Genomic DNA, 20,124 nt, shown 5'->3' with positions numbered 1-20,124 from the left:
GTTTGTGTTCCAACAATCACAGATCTGTTTATTTATTGCCCAACTTCACAACCAAGCTACAAACTAGGGAAAAGCAACATGAAAAAAAAAAAACCAAACACACTGGTCCCCCAGAATCTGAAATGCTGGCTGCAAAGTGGCAGAAAGAAAAACTTATGTTCCACATGGCCACTTGAGAGTACACAGAATTGAAATTAAAGAAAAAGACTGGCTTTATTTTAAGAAATGTTGAAAAGCTGCCCATTGATAAAAAGCCATATGATGGACATAGTAGCCACTAAGCATTCCCAGTAAAATCAAAACCAGGTGAGGGAATGTCCAACCTCAGGACAATCCTCAGGATTGTCCAACCACTGCAGCTGCAGGACCTGGAAGCATGGACTGAGGAGCAAAGATCTTCTAATACTGAAGGAAAAACATGAGCTCCGTGTATTAAATGTAACACTGAATAACAGCATCAAAAAACAGACACTAATTCTTTTCACCACTTAAATATTTATACAATAAGACACTACAAAAGCAGCATACGACCAGATCTTCATTCCTTTTCAAAGTCTTGCTTTGAAGAGGCTGCTGAACCTTTTCCACCTTATTCTTTTTGCTCAGACAAGAATGAAATATCTTTATGCCTGGTAGTTAATTAGAAAGTTATGAACCTCATAATATCACTTAGAGAAGGAAAAATTCTCACTCTTACTTAGTGAAGTAATAATTTAAAATTCAAAGTAATAATTTAAATCTAACTTATAAGAGCATAAAGGACATTTAAACTTAACAGATACTGGAATTTGAATGGAGACTGGCCAGCAAAGCTGACAGATATTATTTGGTTTGGCATTTCAAATGGCCAAAGTTCATTCTAACTTATATTTGTCCAGTTCTCAAAGTGCTAAAGAATAGCCTGGATAAAAATCTTCCTGACTACCCAAAAAGTGTCTTCAGTTTTTATCTAATGTGATATATGACTTTTTCTACCTGATTTTATAGCAAACCACTTCAATGATTTTTATTAATGATTCTAAAATATTATTTTAGAAATCATAGGGTTTAAAAAAAAAACAAGTTGAGAAACAAATTTTTTGTTTAAGAAACAATGAAGCCCATTCAGCGACACCACTGCAATTACACATGAAGTTATGTAGGAAAAAACTTAAAAGTGACATTAAGAGCAGTTGAGAGTTTGGTTACAGCTCATAAGGAGGAGAGAGGGGTCCTGGAAGGATCCCACTGGTCTCAAACAGCACCAACAGCTGGGACTCAGGGAAGGCTCTTCCCATCCATCCCACCAGAAGTCACACAGATCAGAAATGAAACCAGAGCCAAGCTGAGCCAACCAACAGAGGGCAGCTGCCTCACAGCTAAAGGGAGCCCTTATTCCTGCCAAAACCTGTGCCATCAGTGAAATCCAAGCTGACCTCAAAACATTCTAACTGAAAACTATAATGCCAGGACTGGACAAAGCTTTGCTAGAGAAACTAGCATGTCTTTTCAAATAATGAAGATGTTTGAGAAAGAGGGAGACAAACCTACTGAAGTTTAAAGCAGATGAGTGCTCTCTCTCAAGCCAGCCAACCCTGCCATCATTACAAAAATTGAATTTTTAATAGCATTTTTATTCTTCAATAGAAATTGATACATTAAAAAAAGGTCTGTTTTTAAATTGTACGCTATTCTAACTTTAATTATGGAAAAAAATTAATACAAAAAAATAAATACGGAAAAATTAATAATTACAGCAGCAATCTACCAACAAAAAAAAAAATCCCCCAACAACCAAACTGAAACAAAACACAAAAACTTTTGTTTTGACAACAACATGTGGTCCAGCACTAGAACCAAATTAATCCCCCATTAAAATCTACATAACCATTTTAAGCCTGCTTTTAAAATTATTAATGTGTAGCAAACATCTGTTCATTGTGAAATCACACATGAGTTGCATCCCTTTTAAAATTAATCTGTAACTCTAAAAAACATGTTGACTACATTTGCCATCAAACTGTAATTGATGCTGGAGAAACTTTATTAAGTGCACTAATATTTAATTATCTTTGGCTCTGAGTTTAAGCTCCAAAGTCAATCTGGCACCACTATGGGCCACACCTATTAATGAATCCAAGGGCTCACAAAATGCTTCCTTCATAAAAGGATGCAAGTTTCCTGGTTGCTACAATATGGGAAACAGCTGACTCAAAAACAATATAAATTATAGACAGATTAAAAACCTTCATAACTTTTAATTAAGCAATAAATCACAACAAACTGCACAGGACTGCTGATTTATGCAATCCTCTAGTGAGAAGCAGTAAATAAAATTAGAATGGACAGAATATACATCTTATTGGAGAAGAAGAATCTATCCTTTGGCATTTCATTCATACATAAAAATCCGCTCACCTTTGGTTTTTCTAGTGATGGCTATAGCCTACAACGCAGTTATTTATAACTCAAAAATGTGTCATGATTTATAGATAATGAGGAAGGATTAGCTGAATTTGTGCAAACTCGTATTTACAACTCTCTTCCTGGTAGCCCTGCTAAAACAAGGAGCTCAGGAGGCAGGGAGAGCCCCAGACTGCAGTAAAGGGGAGATGTCTCAAATTTTTCCTTTCCCTCCCCAAACCCACCTGAATGTGACTAAAGTGTATTTTGGCTTTGGTTAAAGAGCCCTTGCAAACAGGAGCCCTGACACAGGGGCTGTGTTTGACAACCACTCAGAGAGCTGTAATTGGGCCTTGAAATCTGAAATCTCTGAGTGGTTTATATTCCAGCCAGCAATCTGGTAATGCTGATGATCTTGATGCTGTCACTTAAAGAAGATGCAAAATTCATGTATTCAGCTTGCAGTTCAAGTGCTCACATTTAGCTGACGGCAAACCCGGCACAATCCTTCCAGGCATGTGCGGGGACATCAAGAGGAGGACAGAAGGTCATCTGCACTTTTATTCTGCTGTCTTGGAGGAAGAAACCAATTAAACAACATAAAAAGAAAATGAAGTCCATTTCTGAATCTATCAATCAGCTGCAGAGCATAAAACAAAGCAAACCCAACAAACCATTTGGTTATAATTTCTGAGCAATGGCCACAAGAAACGTCTGCAGCAGAAAAAATATTAACACTTGTTAAGTATTAATCAATGAGAACTGCTCTAGACAGAGCAACAGAGACAGAACAATATTAAATACTTTAAAAGAGGCAAGACCAAGGTTATTTTAATGACCATCATGCAAGAGGCTCCTGAGAGTTCCTGGCTGCTCAGGAGCTCTGACAGATGAATTCACACAGCATACATCTTCATGTCCCTTCTCCCTCTCTGAGCAGTAACTTCATTTCCAATTATTCTTTCTTATTCATAAAGGAGAGTCAGAAAAATAGAAATTTTCTGCTCTGAATGCTCAGGATATACTCAGAGCATGCAGGTGAGTCAGACCATGTTTAACAAACCCCTGCTCCTCCCAGGAATAAAGCCATCCACTGGAATGGGGTCAGCTTTAAACTGGGGACACACAGAATCTGCTAGATATTTATGACAAAATTCAGTCCTTCTGAAGACATTGCTGCCCACTAACAAAAGGAAAGAAGTGACCAAAATCTTCATTAACAACCAACAGCCTCCCACTGGTTTCTGATGATAATAGATGCTAAATCAGGGAAACACCAGCACCTCATTTACCAACTCAGCCCCACGTCTGCTCCTGCTGGATGCTCTGCACCATGATTCAGATTCACACAGCAGCTCCCTGCACTGGACAGATCCAGGCTGCCTCCTGCTCAACACATTCCTGTCCAACATCTTGTTGCATTCACACTTCAAAACGTTTTGAAGTTTTATGTGGCAGGTTCTTAGAACTATAAATTGCTGTAATGAATTTCATGACTTGGCGTAGAATCTATTACAAAAGAAATTTCCACGTTTGTGTCTTGCGTTGTAACAAACTATTTTTTGCAATCAACGAGATCATATTTTGGAAATTAATTTTTGAAAGGAGTTATGAAAGAGAGCAAAGAAAAGGAGAACATGTCAAAATCTTCATTTAACTTGCCAAAAGTGTAATTTACTCTCTCTGAAGTAATTGACTCTCTCAGAAGACTAAATCATGTGTGATAAAATGAAAGATGACAAATAACTGTTTCTCACATCTTTTACCACATGAAAAGGTGAAGATGTACCAGCATTTTTTATTCTGAATGTTCTTGTGTTTGTTCTAATTAGAACAGATGCTAGGTCCTCACTTTCAATGCTATGCAGCATCTTCCCTTCCTTAACAATTGCAAAACTAAAATGAGAACAAATCGCGAAACTTTGTAGAAAAGAAATAAAAAAACTTCCTAAAATGAGGAAGAAGGTAAAAACAACAAACCAAGATTAAAACTGCTGCCATGGAATAACCAAGGCATCAATCCTTCTTGTTCTCCTGCTCCTAAGACAAAGACAAGCAAGAGTAAGTTCAGTCTCAGTGTTAGATGCTGTCACGCTGATTTATGGCACACGCTGTTTGCAGGTCCTCCAACATGACATATTGTCCACAAGAGATTCAGCACAAACCACACTCCTTCCCTTCAAAAAAAAAAGTATTGCCTAAACCAATTGAACTTCAGTTCCTTAGGAGAAATGCTAATAATTTTTTCACTGGGCCACCAGCTTTCTATGGCTGATTTCCAATTTAATTCGATCTCCTCTGCAAGAAATCAAAAGGATAGAGCACTTTAGGTATAATTCCTGCCTTTTCCTGTACTTTACAAAAAGCTATCACATTGAACAACAAATATTCCTTTCAACAACAAACGTAGGAACTCTATTTGAATCAGAAATAATTATGTTCCATTCCTAGTTCCAGAGATGCAAACACATAAATTTCATTTAAACCAAACATTCAAGCTTTGGTATATATCTCATTAAAAATTGGTGGGGCTGTAGTAGGCAGAAAAAATGCAGTTTAATTAATTAGCACAAGGATTCTAAATTTTTGGATTTGAAAGTAATGCCAGGAAGGAGATTGACATTGTAACATATTTAACTTCATAAAGTGCAAATGTTCTGTCACAATTACAGAAAGCAGCATTACACCACACATCAAGTTGCTTTTTTATTAAAGGGAAATTTAAAGAAGCTATCTAGGAAAAAAAAAGCCAAGGGAAAAATACTTTTGAGGGAGTTGTTAAACAGCTCAATTTCTGAAGCTAAAGCTTTTTATGAGTGGCAATTGTGAAAATATGTTTATATGACTCTTTACTCAACAGAAAACCTGCAGGAGGAATGAAAATCAAGTGTGGATAGCTATTGAAGGTGAATATAAAATTAATACATGCTGAGAATTAGAGTAGACACTACAGGGTTATTCTCCTGGAGGAGAACATGGGACTGGTTTGATTTCCCAAGGAAGTGAAGCAACACCCACCCACATGGAAACTCACTTCAGGCAGGTGAGATACTGCTCAGGCTGCTCAGATTTGGCTCTTACTTCTGCTCATTTGACAAACTAAATTGCAGTATAGTACCAAAACTTCCAGTCACAGCAAGAAAAGTGTAAAGGAAACAGGAGGTTCTTGCTATTTTTGACACTGAAAATTCTCCCACATTAGTGCAGCAGGCAAAAAAACTTGTCATTTTTATGATGCTGTAAAATTGCACTAGAATCAGAGGACAGATATGTTTTATGCTGTAATTCCTTCCTTTAAGGCAGAATGGAAGGAAATCAGATCTTCTGAAGGTAAAACAGAGATTAAGAATAGGACTCTTTTTTTCCCCTAGAAGTTAAGTTGCACTTGAAGCAAATGAGTGCTGATAGAGCCAGATAAAAATGCAAGTCAGATGATTTCCTGCATGGCACAGGAAGGGATCTGACACAGCTGATGGACTGATACAGCTCTAGGCTCAGGAATGAACTACTGGCACCTGAAATAAATGAGAGGAAGAGATTCTGAGCGCCTCAAAAAGTTCAGTGACTTTTCTGAAAACTAGAAATCTGTATTATAAAGGAAGTGATTTGAGCAGGAGCTATTTATAGTTAGTACATTAATAATGATATTCTTGAAGGCCAATTCCTAATGCTGGAAGGAGAAGGTTATACATGGGACTCACCAGCCAGGGACTAGATGGGAGCTAATTCAGTGACAGCAATGGAAGATGCTCAGTTCAAACTTAGTTGTTAATACAGGAATCTAAAAGCTTTGAAAATGCTGAAAATAACTGTTTTCTCTGAAGTGCAAATGGACCTAAAGCAGCTACTTTGTATGAAAAAATTCCAGAAATTCATACATCTTTACACCTGAGAGATCAGGTCTGTAAGCTCACCACCACCCTCCTTTTCTCTTTCCTTAAACTCCTCTATGCAATTTCAGGAGCAGTACTTGCAATTCTAATGTGCAAAGTGTCTGTATTTCTCATATTCTACAGTGAACACCAGAAAATGTCATTAAGAATAAAATATTCATTTTAATGAAAGCAGTAAGTTTACATTCTAAATACACTACATTTTTCTCCTGCTATGCCTGCCATTACAAATACTCCCAATCCTTTAAAAACGTTTGCTTAAATATATACAGCATAAATAGAGGGAATAAACTACTTGCTATGATATTTGTCCTTTAGCAGTATTGGCTAAGGGAGAGAGGGGGAGGAAGGAGAAGGAGGGAAAACCTTGACAAGAATATGTATAAGGGCAATCAATAAAAAAAATAATCCTCGGAATTCATGAGTCTTGAAAATAAGATGCATTTTCTCACAGTAATCCTAAAAACCTATAAAAGAATATTCAAGCAATAAACCCCCCTTAACTCGTATTTAACCTTTCATCATGTAGAACTACATATTAAATAGCAACTGCATGCTGTGCAAGTGCATTCAGAGAAGAGCAGGGATGGAAAAATGTAAATGCTACACCTCTTTTAACATGCACAGCACAGCCAAGAACATCTGCCAGCTGACCCCCTAATCCAATCGGCTGTTAAGAAGCAATCACATCCTCAGATAAGAGCTGCACAGCCCCTACATGCAAAGCCCATTTTCTTTAAGAGATGAAGCAAAATGTAGTTAGCCAGCTCTTCAACCATTTGCAAACAGAGGTAAAAGGCAAAAGTAATTCTGCATATTACATGGAGCTGTGTTAAAATACTGTCATCTCTTCCACCAAATATTGTAATTTATCCTTTAATTTCACAGGGCAGCAACACAGACAGAGTTTAAGGCAAAAGGGACCACATCAAATCGAGTGATTTTATCAGAATACCATGAGCATTCAGCCCATGCAAATGTTTGGCACTTCTATCAGAAAATAGCTTTGAATAAAATCTTGAGGGGCTCAACCTCATCCATCACCTACAATGAGAACTAGAAATACTAAAAAGCTGAATTAATTCTCCTAACTCTGAGTTTACTTCTCACATCTCTTGCAAAAAGAGTGGGCTGCTTGAGAGGCTCTACAGGCAGATGAACACATCCAAAAGAATGGCTTCAAGATACTCCAGAAGAGTCAAACTCTCTGTGGAATAAGGAGCACAAATACCACAGAATATCATGCAGTAGTGGGACATGCCATTATTTCTGTATAAAATCAAATTTCTCCTAAAATATTCTATCCTTAATACACAAGCAAGCTGCAGTACCATGACTGGACAGACTCTTGGGGGACAGTCTTTTACAACACAGTTTATATGACTCAAATAACTACTTATATTCACAAAATAGATTTCTTTGATCATGCAAATTGTCCCTCTGTCCAAAGGAGTAGCTAAATATCTGCATTGGCAAAGCTCCAGACATGGTGGGAAATGGTGAGAAAGAATTGCTGGAATAGTATTTCAAGTAACACTACAGTTAGATTCATGTGAAATATCTGAAAAGCACTGAAGAAAAGGATATACAGGGGTCTGCGAAATAGCCCAGACAGCACCCTGCACAAAAAGAGGTGAAAAGATTATCTGGCTTAAGAAAAAGACAGAAAATGACTGAGAGATTTAATTATAAGACAGCGGAAAAATGGAGAGTTCTCCAAAGTAACTGATTAGGCAATAACAAGACCCAACTTCAGAAGCAATAATCAAAAGCAAAATAATTAAAGATACTGGAGAAAATAAAATGGAAATCGTAAGTGAAATCTACTAACACCTGAAGGAATTCATTATTTGTTCTAAATTATGTAAAATCTTGTCAAATGCATAAAACACCACACAGTAGCCACTGGAAAGTAAAACTCAGCACAATGGTGCTGTACTGCTTTACTGTATATAGTATATGTGTATATATATATATATATATATATATATGTGTGTGTATATATATATATATATATATATATATATATTAAGTCTAGATATAGTTTATATGGTTTTCCCCTATCTGATACCAAACAAAAGCCAGCATTTACTGCAGGTATTTAATCCAGATTATACAAAATAATTAGGATGTCACATTTTTATATATAATGAATCTGTAGAGCTTAGCTCTAGGATTTAAAAGCTGCCCAGAGCAGAGGGAACAGCAGCAGACAATCTGCCTGACAGTGGATTAATGGTATGTGTCCAGCTTAGCTCAGCAGCAGTGCCATCAGCTCATTTACTTCACCATCTGGGTAGGCTACTTGTGCATCCTGCAATGTGCCCAGGGACCTCAGTGTGTTAAATCTGGGCTGGAAGTCCAAGCCCAGTGGAGGCAGAGCAAAACTCCTTCTGAAGCTCACAAAGTACTGAGAAGCATTCAGGAAAGTAATGAACAGAATCACAGGCAAAACGTGCATTTGTGTGCATATATACACACTTTTCTTATTAGCACAACCATTTCTTCTTACCCTAAAAGCTCTGAAATATATAGACTTGCACTCAATCCTTTAAATCTGAATTGGAAGAAGATAAACCACTTGTGTGCCAAATCAGGTAGAAAAAGCTTCTGTTTTATCCTTAAAAAACTCACAAGGGAAGAAACAAAAACTCCAAAAAGCAACCAACCAAAGGAACACTTTGAAAAACAGGAGGTCACAAACCTAAACAAACAAATCTGAACACAAATTCTACATTATTTTTACTACAGCCTGCAACAGAAAGCCTCTAATGAATTCAGTGGTTTTTAGATCATGACATGTGCTCATGGTAAAGAGGCAAAAAGCACCAACCACGTTTATATTAATACCAGCCCTGGCACTTTGCAAGCACTGTGCACCAATAAACTGTGCAAAGACATAACTTCCAAGTTTGAACAATTTCTTTCCTTTAATATCTTCTGAAAGGCTTTTGAAACTGGCAACTCTAATGTGTGTGGGAATAAGCAACACATGATGGCAATAAGTTTGCTATTAATGGAAGGAGTCTGCTGTGTCTGTGGGTAACAAACCCCAGTATCTTTTCATTACAAAGGAGCTTATTGTTACCTTATCACTTACTGTGGGATTTCACTTTGCCTCTCTGGTGATCTGTCTGATCTATTAAGGAAAGCACTGAGCTATGGACAACGTACACTTTATAGCAGTTTTATATTTCTGTAGTCCCTGCTGCTTCTGTTAGCCTACTTCCAATGAATTTCAAATAGAAATAAGGAAAAAGAAGAAGGAAAAAAAATCCAACGAGTATTTACTAAGTTTCTCACAGGAAAATAAAATTAACTGTTAGGAAAATGAGGCAAGTTCATACTCAGGAGCTGGAAGTGGTGCTGCATTCCAGGACATGACTGCTGCAGCAATAGTTGTGCAGAAAAACAAATGAATCCACCATCTCTAGCACCTACCAAATAAATCTTTGTATGATACCACTGAAGTACTTCTACACATCACGTATTTTATACATATACATATTCAAATTCTTCTTAACATATATATGGACTTCCTTCAGCATGACTGTTTCTGTCCTATTAATTAATTTTCATGGCTGAATCTGAAATATAGGGCAGACAAAACTAAACAGTACTTCATCAGTGTTAATTAGTGTTAGAGAATTAATCAGCAAACGTAGGAAATCACTATGCACTTCGCAGAAATGCATACAGCATTAAGTAGCATTTAAATAGAAGCTGATCTTCCTTTAAGAGTAGCAATTTAAAGATTATTTTCCTCTGATGGGATACTTCAATATTGAATATACAGAGATTAATGTTAAAGGGAACCTGTGCTGTGTTGAAGGGAAATGTTGCTAAAAATAGCAATTTTTATTTAACAAACGTTTCTACAGCAACCAGAGTCTCAGAAAGAATGAAAAAGTTTTGAAAATATCCATGACATCTGAATTCTCTGATGTCTACACACTGTCCAGGTAGGATTATTACTCCAGGGCTTCCTGTGCTCTGGGAGATAACAATTTCTTCACATAAGAAATATGGTGCTTCAGGTCAAATTCTGCTGATACATGAGCATTTCTCCCTCAGTCCTCAAGAAGGTCAAGGATTGCCTACAAAAGGTGACCCAGGGTGTGATGCCAGAGATAACTCCTCTCTTTACCTTCTTCACCAGCACAGGAACTCTGGATCCCGACTCAGAACACAGCACAGAGAGTTCTGTTGGCTATCAGAACATGGCTCACCTGGTTCTTGAGGTCCAGCTTGGGGCACGGACGACCTCCATTGTAGGGCTTCTCCTTGAGCCACTTGGATCGGACTCTGACCCCCGGTCCACAGGAGGAGCTGCAAGGAGACCAACTGGACCAATCGCTTAATCTGCAATCAAACGGGCATGGGACCGTGCAAGGCTCTTCAATGTAACCTAAACCAAAGATTTAAGACAGGTTTTAATCACCACAACCAACAAACTCCCATCCTCTGATGTGACCTGTGCAACCAACACAAAACAAGAGCTTCTTAAGGAGAAGGCATTTGGCAAACTGACACCACCATCCAACGTGAGGTTATGGCATTATTTGTGAAGAACAGCAGTGACTAAAATTAATTTCTACTTGGTTTAGTCCAAAGAAGGCAGTGATAAAAAGGAATTATGTAAAGGACACACGCTGACAAAAGTACATGTTGTGAAGCTGGTGGTCATCAAGATGTGGTAATTACCTTCTTTATTAGACTGTGGCCATCCATGACAAATTCTGGAGAATTAAGTGTACAGCCTTGGTGTGTACTCCTTCTGCATTACACTGGCCATCTCCAGAGCTGGCACGGGCAGGAGACAGACACAGGCTCTCTCCCCAGCAGAGAGAACTACAGGATGGGGGAGGCAACAGAACTCTTCTCTTGGCAGCTCCCATCAGATGTGTGAGGGACCTGCCTGCCAGCTGGAACAGTATGGTATTTATTCTTGGGAGAAGCAGATGAAACCTGCTTCCCACACCTCACAAGTTCTCTTTGTACCTCTTTCCAAATGCTTTGCTTTTTATGGGTTTCAAAAATGGCATTTTAAAGCTTTGCTTTCACCTTAAGATGGTTTGACATGAAAGCTCTCACAAGACCATCATCTCTTAAAATCACAACACCAGACATCTGCAGGACCAGCACCTCATGAATTAAAATCCAACTGGTTCCTCCAAAAAGGCACAACCCTACAGCTGTTTTAGGAGCTGACATCTGGGAAGAGAGACTTTGCAGAGCCCAGCAGTGGCTGTGGAGCTCTTGGTGTGCAGAACAGCAGCAGAGGATGGCCAAGCCCTGGGGATCTCCAGGGAATTAGTGGCACCAGTCCTGGGTTGGCAGTGTGGAATTATTTCTGCACCTTCTTACTTACCATGCTGCATTCATTCTCCCCAGTTCCTATTATCTGCTTGTCATGTCTGTATGTATTATTTTAATTTAAACAAAAAAGAGATTTCATGTTAGATCATGAAAGCCAGTGGCTTCTCAGATCAGCCTTTAATATTAGAGGCAGCTTCATCCCTCTGACAGCTCTGGCAATGATGGTTATAGAAATAACTGAACTTCATCCCTACCACTGTTCCGATGTTTCTCATTTTTATGCCCTTTATTTCTGTTTGGTTTTCATCATGTGAACACTCTCTCTTGATTCCTCACCTACAGAATACCAAATTAACTCATTTCATTACTCTTTTAGGAAGCGTTTCCCCCATCTACCCAGGTGACAGTCACTGCAGCACAGAGGGGAAAAAACACCCGAACACCAAAACTCAACCCAGAAGCAGCTGCTGTCCAAAACCCCCAGAAAACAGCCCCAGACAACCTTGAACACCAAGGCTGAGGCACAGAGATTATTCTGGTTCAGAGCTGGATTTACTGGCTGAGCCATGCCCAAGCCTGCTGCTCACTCTGAACCAGAACTGTGTTACAGCCTGGGCATGAACCCACAGCAGCAATTCGCTGCCTCCCTCCTGCTCTTCACTCTGAAGTCAGTATCAAGAAAGGTTTCAGGCTTATTTAGGCATCCATCCGCTGGAAAATATCTTCCTTCTAGAGGTACAAGAAATACTGATGTTGTTTTTGTAAACAGTGCCTTAAAAAACAGCAGCAGCAACAGCTCCTTCAGCTCAGTGCTGCTCTATTTCTCCTCTCCTGATTCCCTGTGACGGTGCTGCTCCTGTTTCTTTACAGTGGCCACCCTGCAGCCTGACAGCTGCAATCATTTCCCCCCCTAACTCACGCTGTAACTCTTCCCCAGTGCTGCAGACCTGTGCCCATACAGTGTGCTCTGGTTGTCTTTGCTGCCTCTGATCTCTCTCTGCTGTGGTGCCTCTTCATTTGCTGCTCCAAACCCACTGGAATTGGGTATCTTAATTATTTCTGACTGAACCCATTCCAGTGATATTGGAACATTTGAGATATTTCAACTTTGTGTGCTTTGTATGCTCACCTCAGTGAGATGACATCCATGCACACACATATACAAATATTTCTAAAACAGACTCACTTTTTTCCCCCAAATAAAAATCTCAAATAACCCACTGATATTCTGTTCCACCTGCTTAGGTTGCCACTCAAAGCAATTCATAATACATTATGATAAGTAAAAGAAATTTTCTCATGATAGATTTATGAGAAGCATTTCTTAGGCAGTTCTCTAAAGAGTTCTGTTCCACCACTGTATGAAATATCATCTTTCCTTGGGCTGTGTGACAGCCTGGGTAATTAACTCTCAACAGAAACAAAGAAAGTGCCTTGTTTCAAAGTAGGATTAGTCAGAGGGGTTATCAACTTATCAGAGAAGGCAAAACGGGCTAAGTCTTTAGGCAGCTCAAGATCTATGTCTATAATAAAAAGAAATATAAGACAAAATAAAAAAAGAAATAGACTACCAAAAAAAAAATAGAAATGAAGATGAAGAAGAAGTTATAATAAACATCTTTCTTATATACAAGAAAGAAGATTTTACAATGAACATGGTAGAATACCAGCACAGGTTGCCCAGAGAACCTGTGGATGCCCCATCCCTGGAAGTGTTCACGGCCAGGCTGGATGGGGCTTGGAACAACCTGGTGGAGCTCACTGGGTTCACATGATGACCTTTAAAAGGTCCCTTCCAACACAAACTGTTCTGTGAAGACTGAAGAACCTGCTGTATTCCATCCCCAGGAAATGCTGTGAGTTATCTCTCAGGGAACCACAGAATTTCCAAAGACATCCCATTGCTAAGAGGCTGCTAATTCCTTTTTCAGTTTCCTCACCCGCATTTCTTAATTATGCCAATTATAATCAAATACTGGCCAGATACAGAGCACTACACTTCCATATTGTCCAGAGGAAGCTGACTGTCCATACTACAAAATCAAGATGGGAATGTAACTTTCCTTCAAGCTCTCCTCACAGACTGCCATTACTCTTCTATCAACCACATAGGGTTAATCCTACACCAAGGTATTTATTTAAAGAGCAAAGATTTCATTCAACCAAAATTTTCCTCCAAAAATGTTCCTGTGATGTGCCCTCTCTGCTCAGACAGAGAATGCCTTTATGGCTTTTTACGATGAGTAGTAAATAACATTGTACTCAGCTCATCCATTGCCTGTGAGACCAGGATATTTTTTTTTCTGTAGGAGCCAAGCAATAACTTGCTGTTGTCAAGGGACTAAAAAGACCCACAATAATCCCAGCTTTGGCATGCCTAGGAAAGTTGTAGCTTTGGCATGATGCACAATACTAAACAAACAAAAGCCCCAAGGCCAATGTGCTATTAAAACAATCCATTAATAAAGAACTCTACATTCAAGCCACTATCCAGAGAAATAACCTTACCATAACAAAATATGAATAAAGTAAATAACATTTCTGAGCTACTGTTGCTCAGCTTGGGAGACCAACTCAAGGCTGAGTTTACACAGCTGGTTTTATCAGTGTCATCCTTAAATTTCCCACTCATCCATCACATCCCTCATTTTTCTCCCCTCTGTAAAACCTGGTACCAAACAATTGTTGTTTCCACAGAAAAAGATGTTCTCTACTTTTCAGCCATGTTCAGCCTGCTTTCCATGTATTCGTAGATTATTTATTGACGCTTCCTTTTACCTCCTTTTTAAAATTATTATTACTATTATTATTCCTCAAAGTCTCAAACACTGTTAAAATAAAGCTCATTTGATTCAGACAAAGCAGATGAGAACCTCTGTCCCACCTGGGCCATCAGCAGGCTCCTGAATGCCACAGAGCTGGAGCTGCACACACAGATGTCACAGGAGGTAATGACAAGAACACCAGGTTATTTAAGTGGGCACTTTGAAACATGCTACTGGGAACTGGCAGGGAAAATTGGTCTGGATGACCAAATAAGCCTTTTCTACATTTAAGTGCTATTGTTTTTCTACTGAGACACTGTCAACCTAGTGGGATGAGCAAATGCATTTATCTAGACTGCACAGCTCATTTTACTATGATTTATTCATTAAGAACACTGTGCTTGTTGCTCAACAAGCCACAAATGGAGTCTCTAAAGTGTCTCTAACAAACAAAGGACCCACAGATCATGCGGGATGTCCTGGGAAGGCTCAGACACACAATGTGGCAGCCCTGACTCACCTCAATTCTCCTGTGCAGCCTGAGACAAGGCAACAGCAGGTGGACAAAGTGAGGATCATGCTCTGGTGGCTGTCATGGAATCACAGAAGGTTTGGGTTGGAAGGGACCTCAAACTCATCTTGTTCTACTCCTTACCATGGGCAGGAACATCTTCCACTATCCCAGGTTGCTCCAAGCTCTGTCCAACCTGGCCTTGGACACTGCCAGGGATGGGGCAGCCACAGCTCCTCTGGGCACCCTGTGCCAGTGTCAGAGAGGCACAAATACATGGTGCAGAAACTCCCACGGTCCCATTTTTGTTGTGCCACCCAGCAGAGCCAAGGCAAGAGGAGGCAGCTGGGTGATGGGCTGGGGGATGTCAGTGATGCCATAGGGGGCTGTGCTGGGAGAAGAAGGACATCAGTGCTTTTACAAGCAAACATCAGGGACACTTCCACCTGACTGTTTCACTTCCAGAAGATAAATTTGCTGTGGGTGCAAGGTCTGCACACAGCGTTAAACAACAGTGCCAGCAGCATTCCAAGAGGCTGCCTTAAAAGTGATGTGAAAATAAACATTTCTCCAGCAGCTTTGGAAACAGATGCACCTCTAATTGAATTGGCTTTAAACTCATTTGTATCTCTCTAACATATTTCATGGTTTCAATTAACAAACTTCTAGCAGTTCTACCCTTGTTAGTAAACCTTGAGGTGCTTCATAAAACTCAAGGTCATTACTGTGAGAGGGACAATTCTGTGCATCACCACAGCTGCCACTGGCAATAACACTGCTAATTTCCCTTGGAGTCTGTGGGACAGGAGAGATCACCCTTTAACAAAATAGGGAGCAGCAGAGTGGACAGTGACACAGGAGAAATGTTTCTAATTACACAGACCAAAGGTAGAGGGGGAAAAAAATTGATTCATTTTGCAATTAATACTCACATTCACTTGATTACTGACTGTGAAATATCACAAAATAGCGCCAGTAAATCCAAGCAGTGCTAAAAAGGTAATAGCTAAAGACTTTATAAAGGAGACCTGGTGGACCACAGCATTTGGTAGGCCAAATTCTGCTCAGCTGAAGCTCTGGGATCTCCTGCAAGGCAAACCTTTTGCTTTACCTCAGGTTAAAACTCAGCATGGAGTACAGACTGCAGCTCAGAGACTTAACTCCACCAGCTGATCATACTTCTGTGGCTGAGGCTTTCCCAGTGTGCCAAGAATAAGGCAGCCACTGGCCATGGGCCACATGGCACAAACAAAGCTCCAGAAGCTTGTGAGCTGCAAGAGGAGCACCTTGTCCCAAATAATCCCCGCTCAAAACCTAAATCCTGCTTCAAGGCAGAAAATTATTAACTGAAGGGAACTAAACATAGTAAGTCTGGGTGACTTAAGTTGCTAAAAACTTGAGTTGCAGCTGAAAAGGATTTAATCTTGCCACAGAACAAATGTTTAATCTTCTTTTTTTACTGTACACAAGGATTTGAGAGATTTTACACATTATTAGTTTGCTGAGAAATTTAGGAGATAATCTAATTTGCATTCAGTAAATGCACAGCCAAAAAACCCAGCAAAAATAACTTCCACATCAAATATTTTGCAAGGCTCAAATAATGGACCCTTAGCTAATTTATTCCCACTTACTCCACAAAAGATGCACACGCTCACGTTATCTGCTAGCAGACTGATTAGAGATTCTAAATAGACCAGAGAGGACTTGTAAAGAAGGCTGGTAAGTTTAACTCAACATTATTGTTATTGAAATTCATCCAAAGGTTGGTTTTATTGCTCAATTTCACAGACTCTATAAATCCCGAGGAGGCAGTTGGGCTGGTGCTGACTTTGCATTATGATTTCTAATTTCTTTTGATTCTGCATTACAGTTTTCTTCCTTAAAGAACTTCCAAGCATACACTTGGCATTAGATACAAGCCCTGGTAGTTGATATATTTAATCTTTTAACTCAATAAGGAAATCTCCATTAATTAGCACTTTCCTTGTAACAGATTGCAGAACAAGCTGAGAACTCTTCCGGAGAAGGAGCCTCGTCTGCTGCCTTCTGAGTGCAAATAAATAGAGCAAATAAATAGGGCTGCACACTGTACATCCATCTCACAGGGAACATGTGATAGAGGAGGGCACAAATCCACTGCACAAGTCTGTCCAAAACCAACTGTGGGAATGATGCTCCCTTTTCCCAGGGCTGCCCTCCCATGGTGAAGGGCTGGCCTGGCTGCTTGGGAGCCCTGACATCTTAACAAAGTCCTTACTCAAATAAAAAACCATCCACTGGGATCAATAGCAGTTAGGGGAGTAGCTCAGCTGTGTTTTTCTGTATACTTTGCTCATCACTCTGCCACTGGGAAAATCATCTGTTTTCTTCAAATAAAACAGAGTAGCTTTTTTGGTTTTTTCTCCTTAGCAGTGTTGGAATCCTCTATACATCAGGAAAAAGACTCAGCCCACTGTATTTTATTATGGATTGTTTACCATATATTTTTTCCAGGCTACTCAATTAATAGTATGAGCATGTTTTTAAAACAAACCCAAAACTGTGTTTATTTATTATTCTTATTATGATATTTACACAAGAAAACAAGACTTTTTTTAAATCCTAAACACAAATTGTCCACAGACCATCAAATTCCCTTTTCTCTTACACCTGACTTCTCTCAGAGGCCTGATGGCACAGCAGCTCTGAAAATAGATGGGCACTGCAGAGTGCTCTGAAGATCAATACAGACTTGGGCAATTTGGACCTGGCAGGAAGAATCTTCCAGAGCCAAGGGTCCATCACTGGGAGAAAGCTGCCACCAAATGTCACTGCAAGTATCTACCCCCCTCAGTAAATCACAGATGTCCTGAGGGTCAATGGTTTCAGGCTCTGCTGGAGCACACCAAGAAACTCAATTTCAGACTTTGGGGCTCTCCATGGAGAGCATCTTTCTGCCAGTTTCTGAAGCCATGACACTGGGCACTGTCACCACAATATGCCACCTCATTTCTGCTGCCAAGCTGTGACCCCAAGATACAGACAAGCCTCATTTAGACACTTGCCTTGGACAACAGCATTATGGCTTTCATTTGACAAAATGGGACATGGAGATGCATCTCCCTGCATCCTGATAATTGTCATGTATTCTGCATTACAATATTGCTCTTATTTCAGACAAAATAAACCAGCAGATGACTCTGCAGAAGGAACACTAATTAGATCAGTGCACAATTAATACTATCAAGAGGGCTCACAGCAGCATGAAAAACATTTTTTCTTTAAATGTACATTCCTAGTTCTTTAATTTACAAACTCAAGGGCCTCTGCTCACACAGGCACTGGAAGGGCAGGGGAAGGTTGTGAGCCAGCTGTGACCTCCACAGCCCCCTCCCCAGTGTCACAGGGGGTGAATAACACAGTGACCCCCCAAATCAATAATTAAAATCAATACTCTGCCTCAATCCCTTCTCCCATCCACACTAAATGAGAAGTCCAGCTGCACACTTTAATTATAAAGGTGCTGATGCCACTAACCATTACCAGCACCAGGAAGATCCATGAGTGCTTACCCAAAATCCAGGCACCTGCTGCCAGGTCCCATCTGCTTGCATAAGGAGTTTCACTCCACCTATTAGAGGTCACCTTGCTGCAGAAGCATCTGACCTCCTTGAATAAAGCTCTACTATAAAAAACATCTGACAAAAACACAATTTTGCAGAAGGGAACAGTCCTGGTTCTCCACAGCTCAGGCACGGGGAGAGCAGTGACTCATTTATATGATGGAAAACCTTGAGAGGGAAACAGGACGTTTTTGTGACACTAGCAGCCCCAGCACAGAGTATTGATGTACTGAATTTCTGATAGACTTTTGTTTCCATTTTGCAGTGTGACTTTGAGCTCCCTGGTTGTGTAGTTCAATCTCCTGTGCTGGAGGACTTCAGTGAATTCAGAAGCAGAAGGCAATGCAATCCTGTTAAACAACACCATTGTTAGTGGTCACTCCCCCATGTTAACCAAATACAAATGAGAGCCAAGATGTCACAGTGGGAATATCTGTCTGCACTGAGGGATATTTGAAGATTTGCAAACCAGCCTCTCAGTAATTTAATTTGCACCATCCTCATTTGCAAACCTTGGAGGACAGAGAGCTATTAAAGTGTATTTCAGGCCCAGGAAGAGACTAAGGTAGGATAAATTCTCTACTACTCATCAGTATCACAAGGATAATCCTCAGAACAGACTGAGCTGAAGTTTAGGTTTAATTTTAATTAAGTTGCTTCTGAAAATTTTCAGAATGTGTCAGGCATTAACCCCTTTAATGCCCACTGAACTCCACCACAGTACCTACTATGTCCAGCTGCCACAGGGCTCCCCAAGAGCAGTAAAGGTATGGAATTGTCACTCTCCACTCAAATATTATTTGTCATCCTTTTATTTGCTTAAAATTCCTGTTCATCAGAGCTGCATAAAAGGCAAAAGGGTTAAAAAATGTTGCAAAAAACCCCACATAAGACATGAGAGGAATTCTATGAACTCCCACATCACTTCCCAGTGCAGCCACACATCTCAGAGGGATCATGAAGCTCTCCATGAGCAGCAGAAGGACAGAGGTCTTAGGACTAGAATATGTAATTCATGAACAGGACTAGGCTAAATATTTCTTCATACTTCCAATATAGCATATTAAATGGAATGACATGTAGGGAGAGAAAAATGTTAATTCTAAGTCTGTCTTTGTATGGTAACATTTTATTAGAGCCTTGCCTCATAACAGGCTGTATTTGTGACAAATGTGTTATTAAGGCTGAAGAGACGGGCCACATTTCAAGGAAATTCTCTTTCCACAGCCTGCTGCAGAAATCAGGGCAGGAGATCACCCAGTGCATTAACCTGCTATCACAGCTCTCCTAAAGCTCCCACAGACTATTTCTACACTGAGTTACAATTTCTACACTAAAAACATTCCCAAGTCCCATGGAAGAGCTTTAATCAATCTGTAAAAAACCACAAAACAAAAAATCTCCTAACTGAGCCCAATAATAGAAACAAAAGTGATGGACATGAGCACGGGTGAGCAGAGGCGGTCCAGCAAGAGGCAGCTGATGGTGAATGTCAAACACGAGAAAGTCTCTTTGAGGACAGTAAAAAGCCATTCCTTCACAAAGTCTGGCACTGCCACCTCTTCAAAGGGGTCATTTTATGGAATGCAGCAAAAAGCATAAAAGAAATTTGGGCAAGAAGATAAGCAATAAAGATGTGTATTTAGAGC

General features: G+C 39.8%; 1 protein-coding gene across 1 annotated transcript in view; it reads right to left on the bottom strand.

Moving 5' to 3' along the window:
* Positions 1-20,124, bottom strand: part of THSD7B (thrombospondin type 1 domain containing 7B) — a 299,931-nt gene that overhangs the window by 65,808 nt on the left and 213,999 nt on the right. The window contains exon 16 of the mRNA XM_059475946.1: positions 10,505-10,683. Coding sequence (XP_059331929.1) covers positions 10,505-10,683 — 179 coding nt within the window. The remainder of the gene's footprint in view (positions 1-10,504; positions 10,684-20,124) is intronic.

Source organism: Ammospiza nelsoni, chromosome 7 (genome assembly GCF_027579445.1).
Source record: "Ammospiza nelsoni isolate bAmmNel1 chromosome 7, bAmmNel1.pri, whole genome shotgun sequence".
NCBI classification, from domain to species: Eukaryota; Metazoa; Chordata; class Aves; order Passeriformes; family Passerellidae; genus Ammospiza; species Ammospiza nelsoni.
Note: the sequence above shows the minus strand (reverse complement) of the source record. Positions and strands in the feature narration are given on the sequence as shown.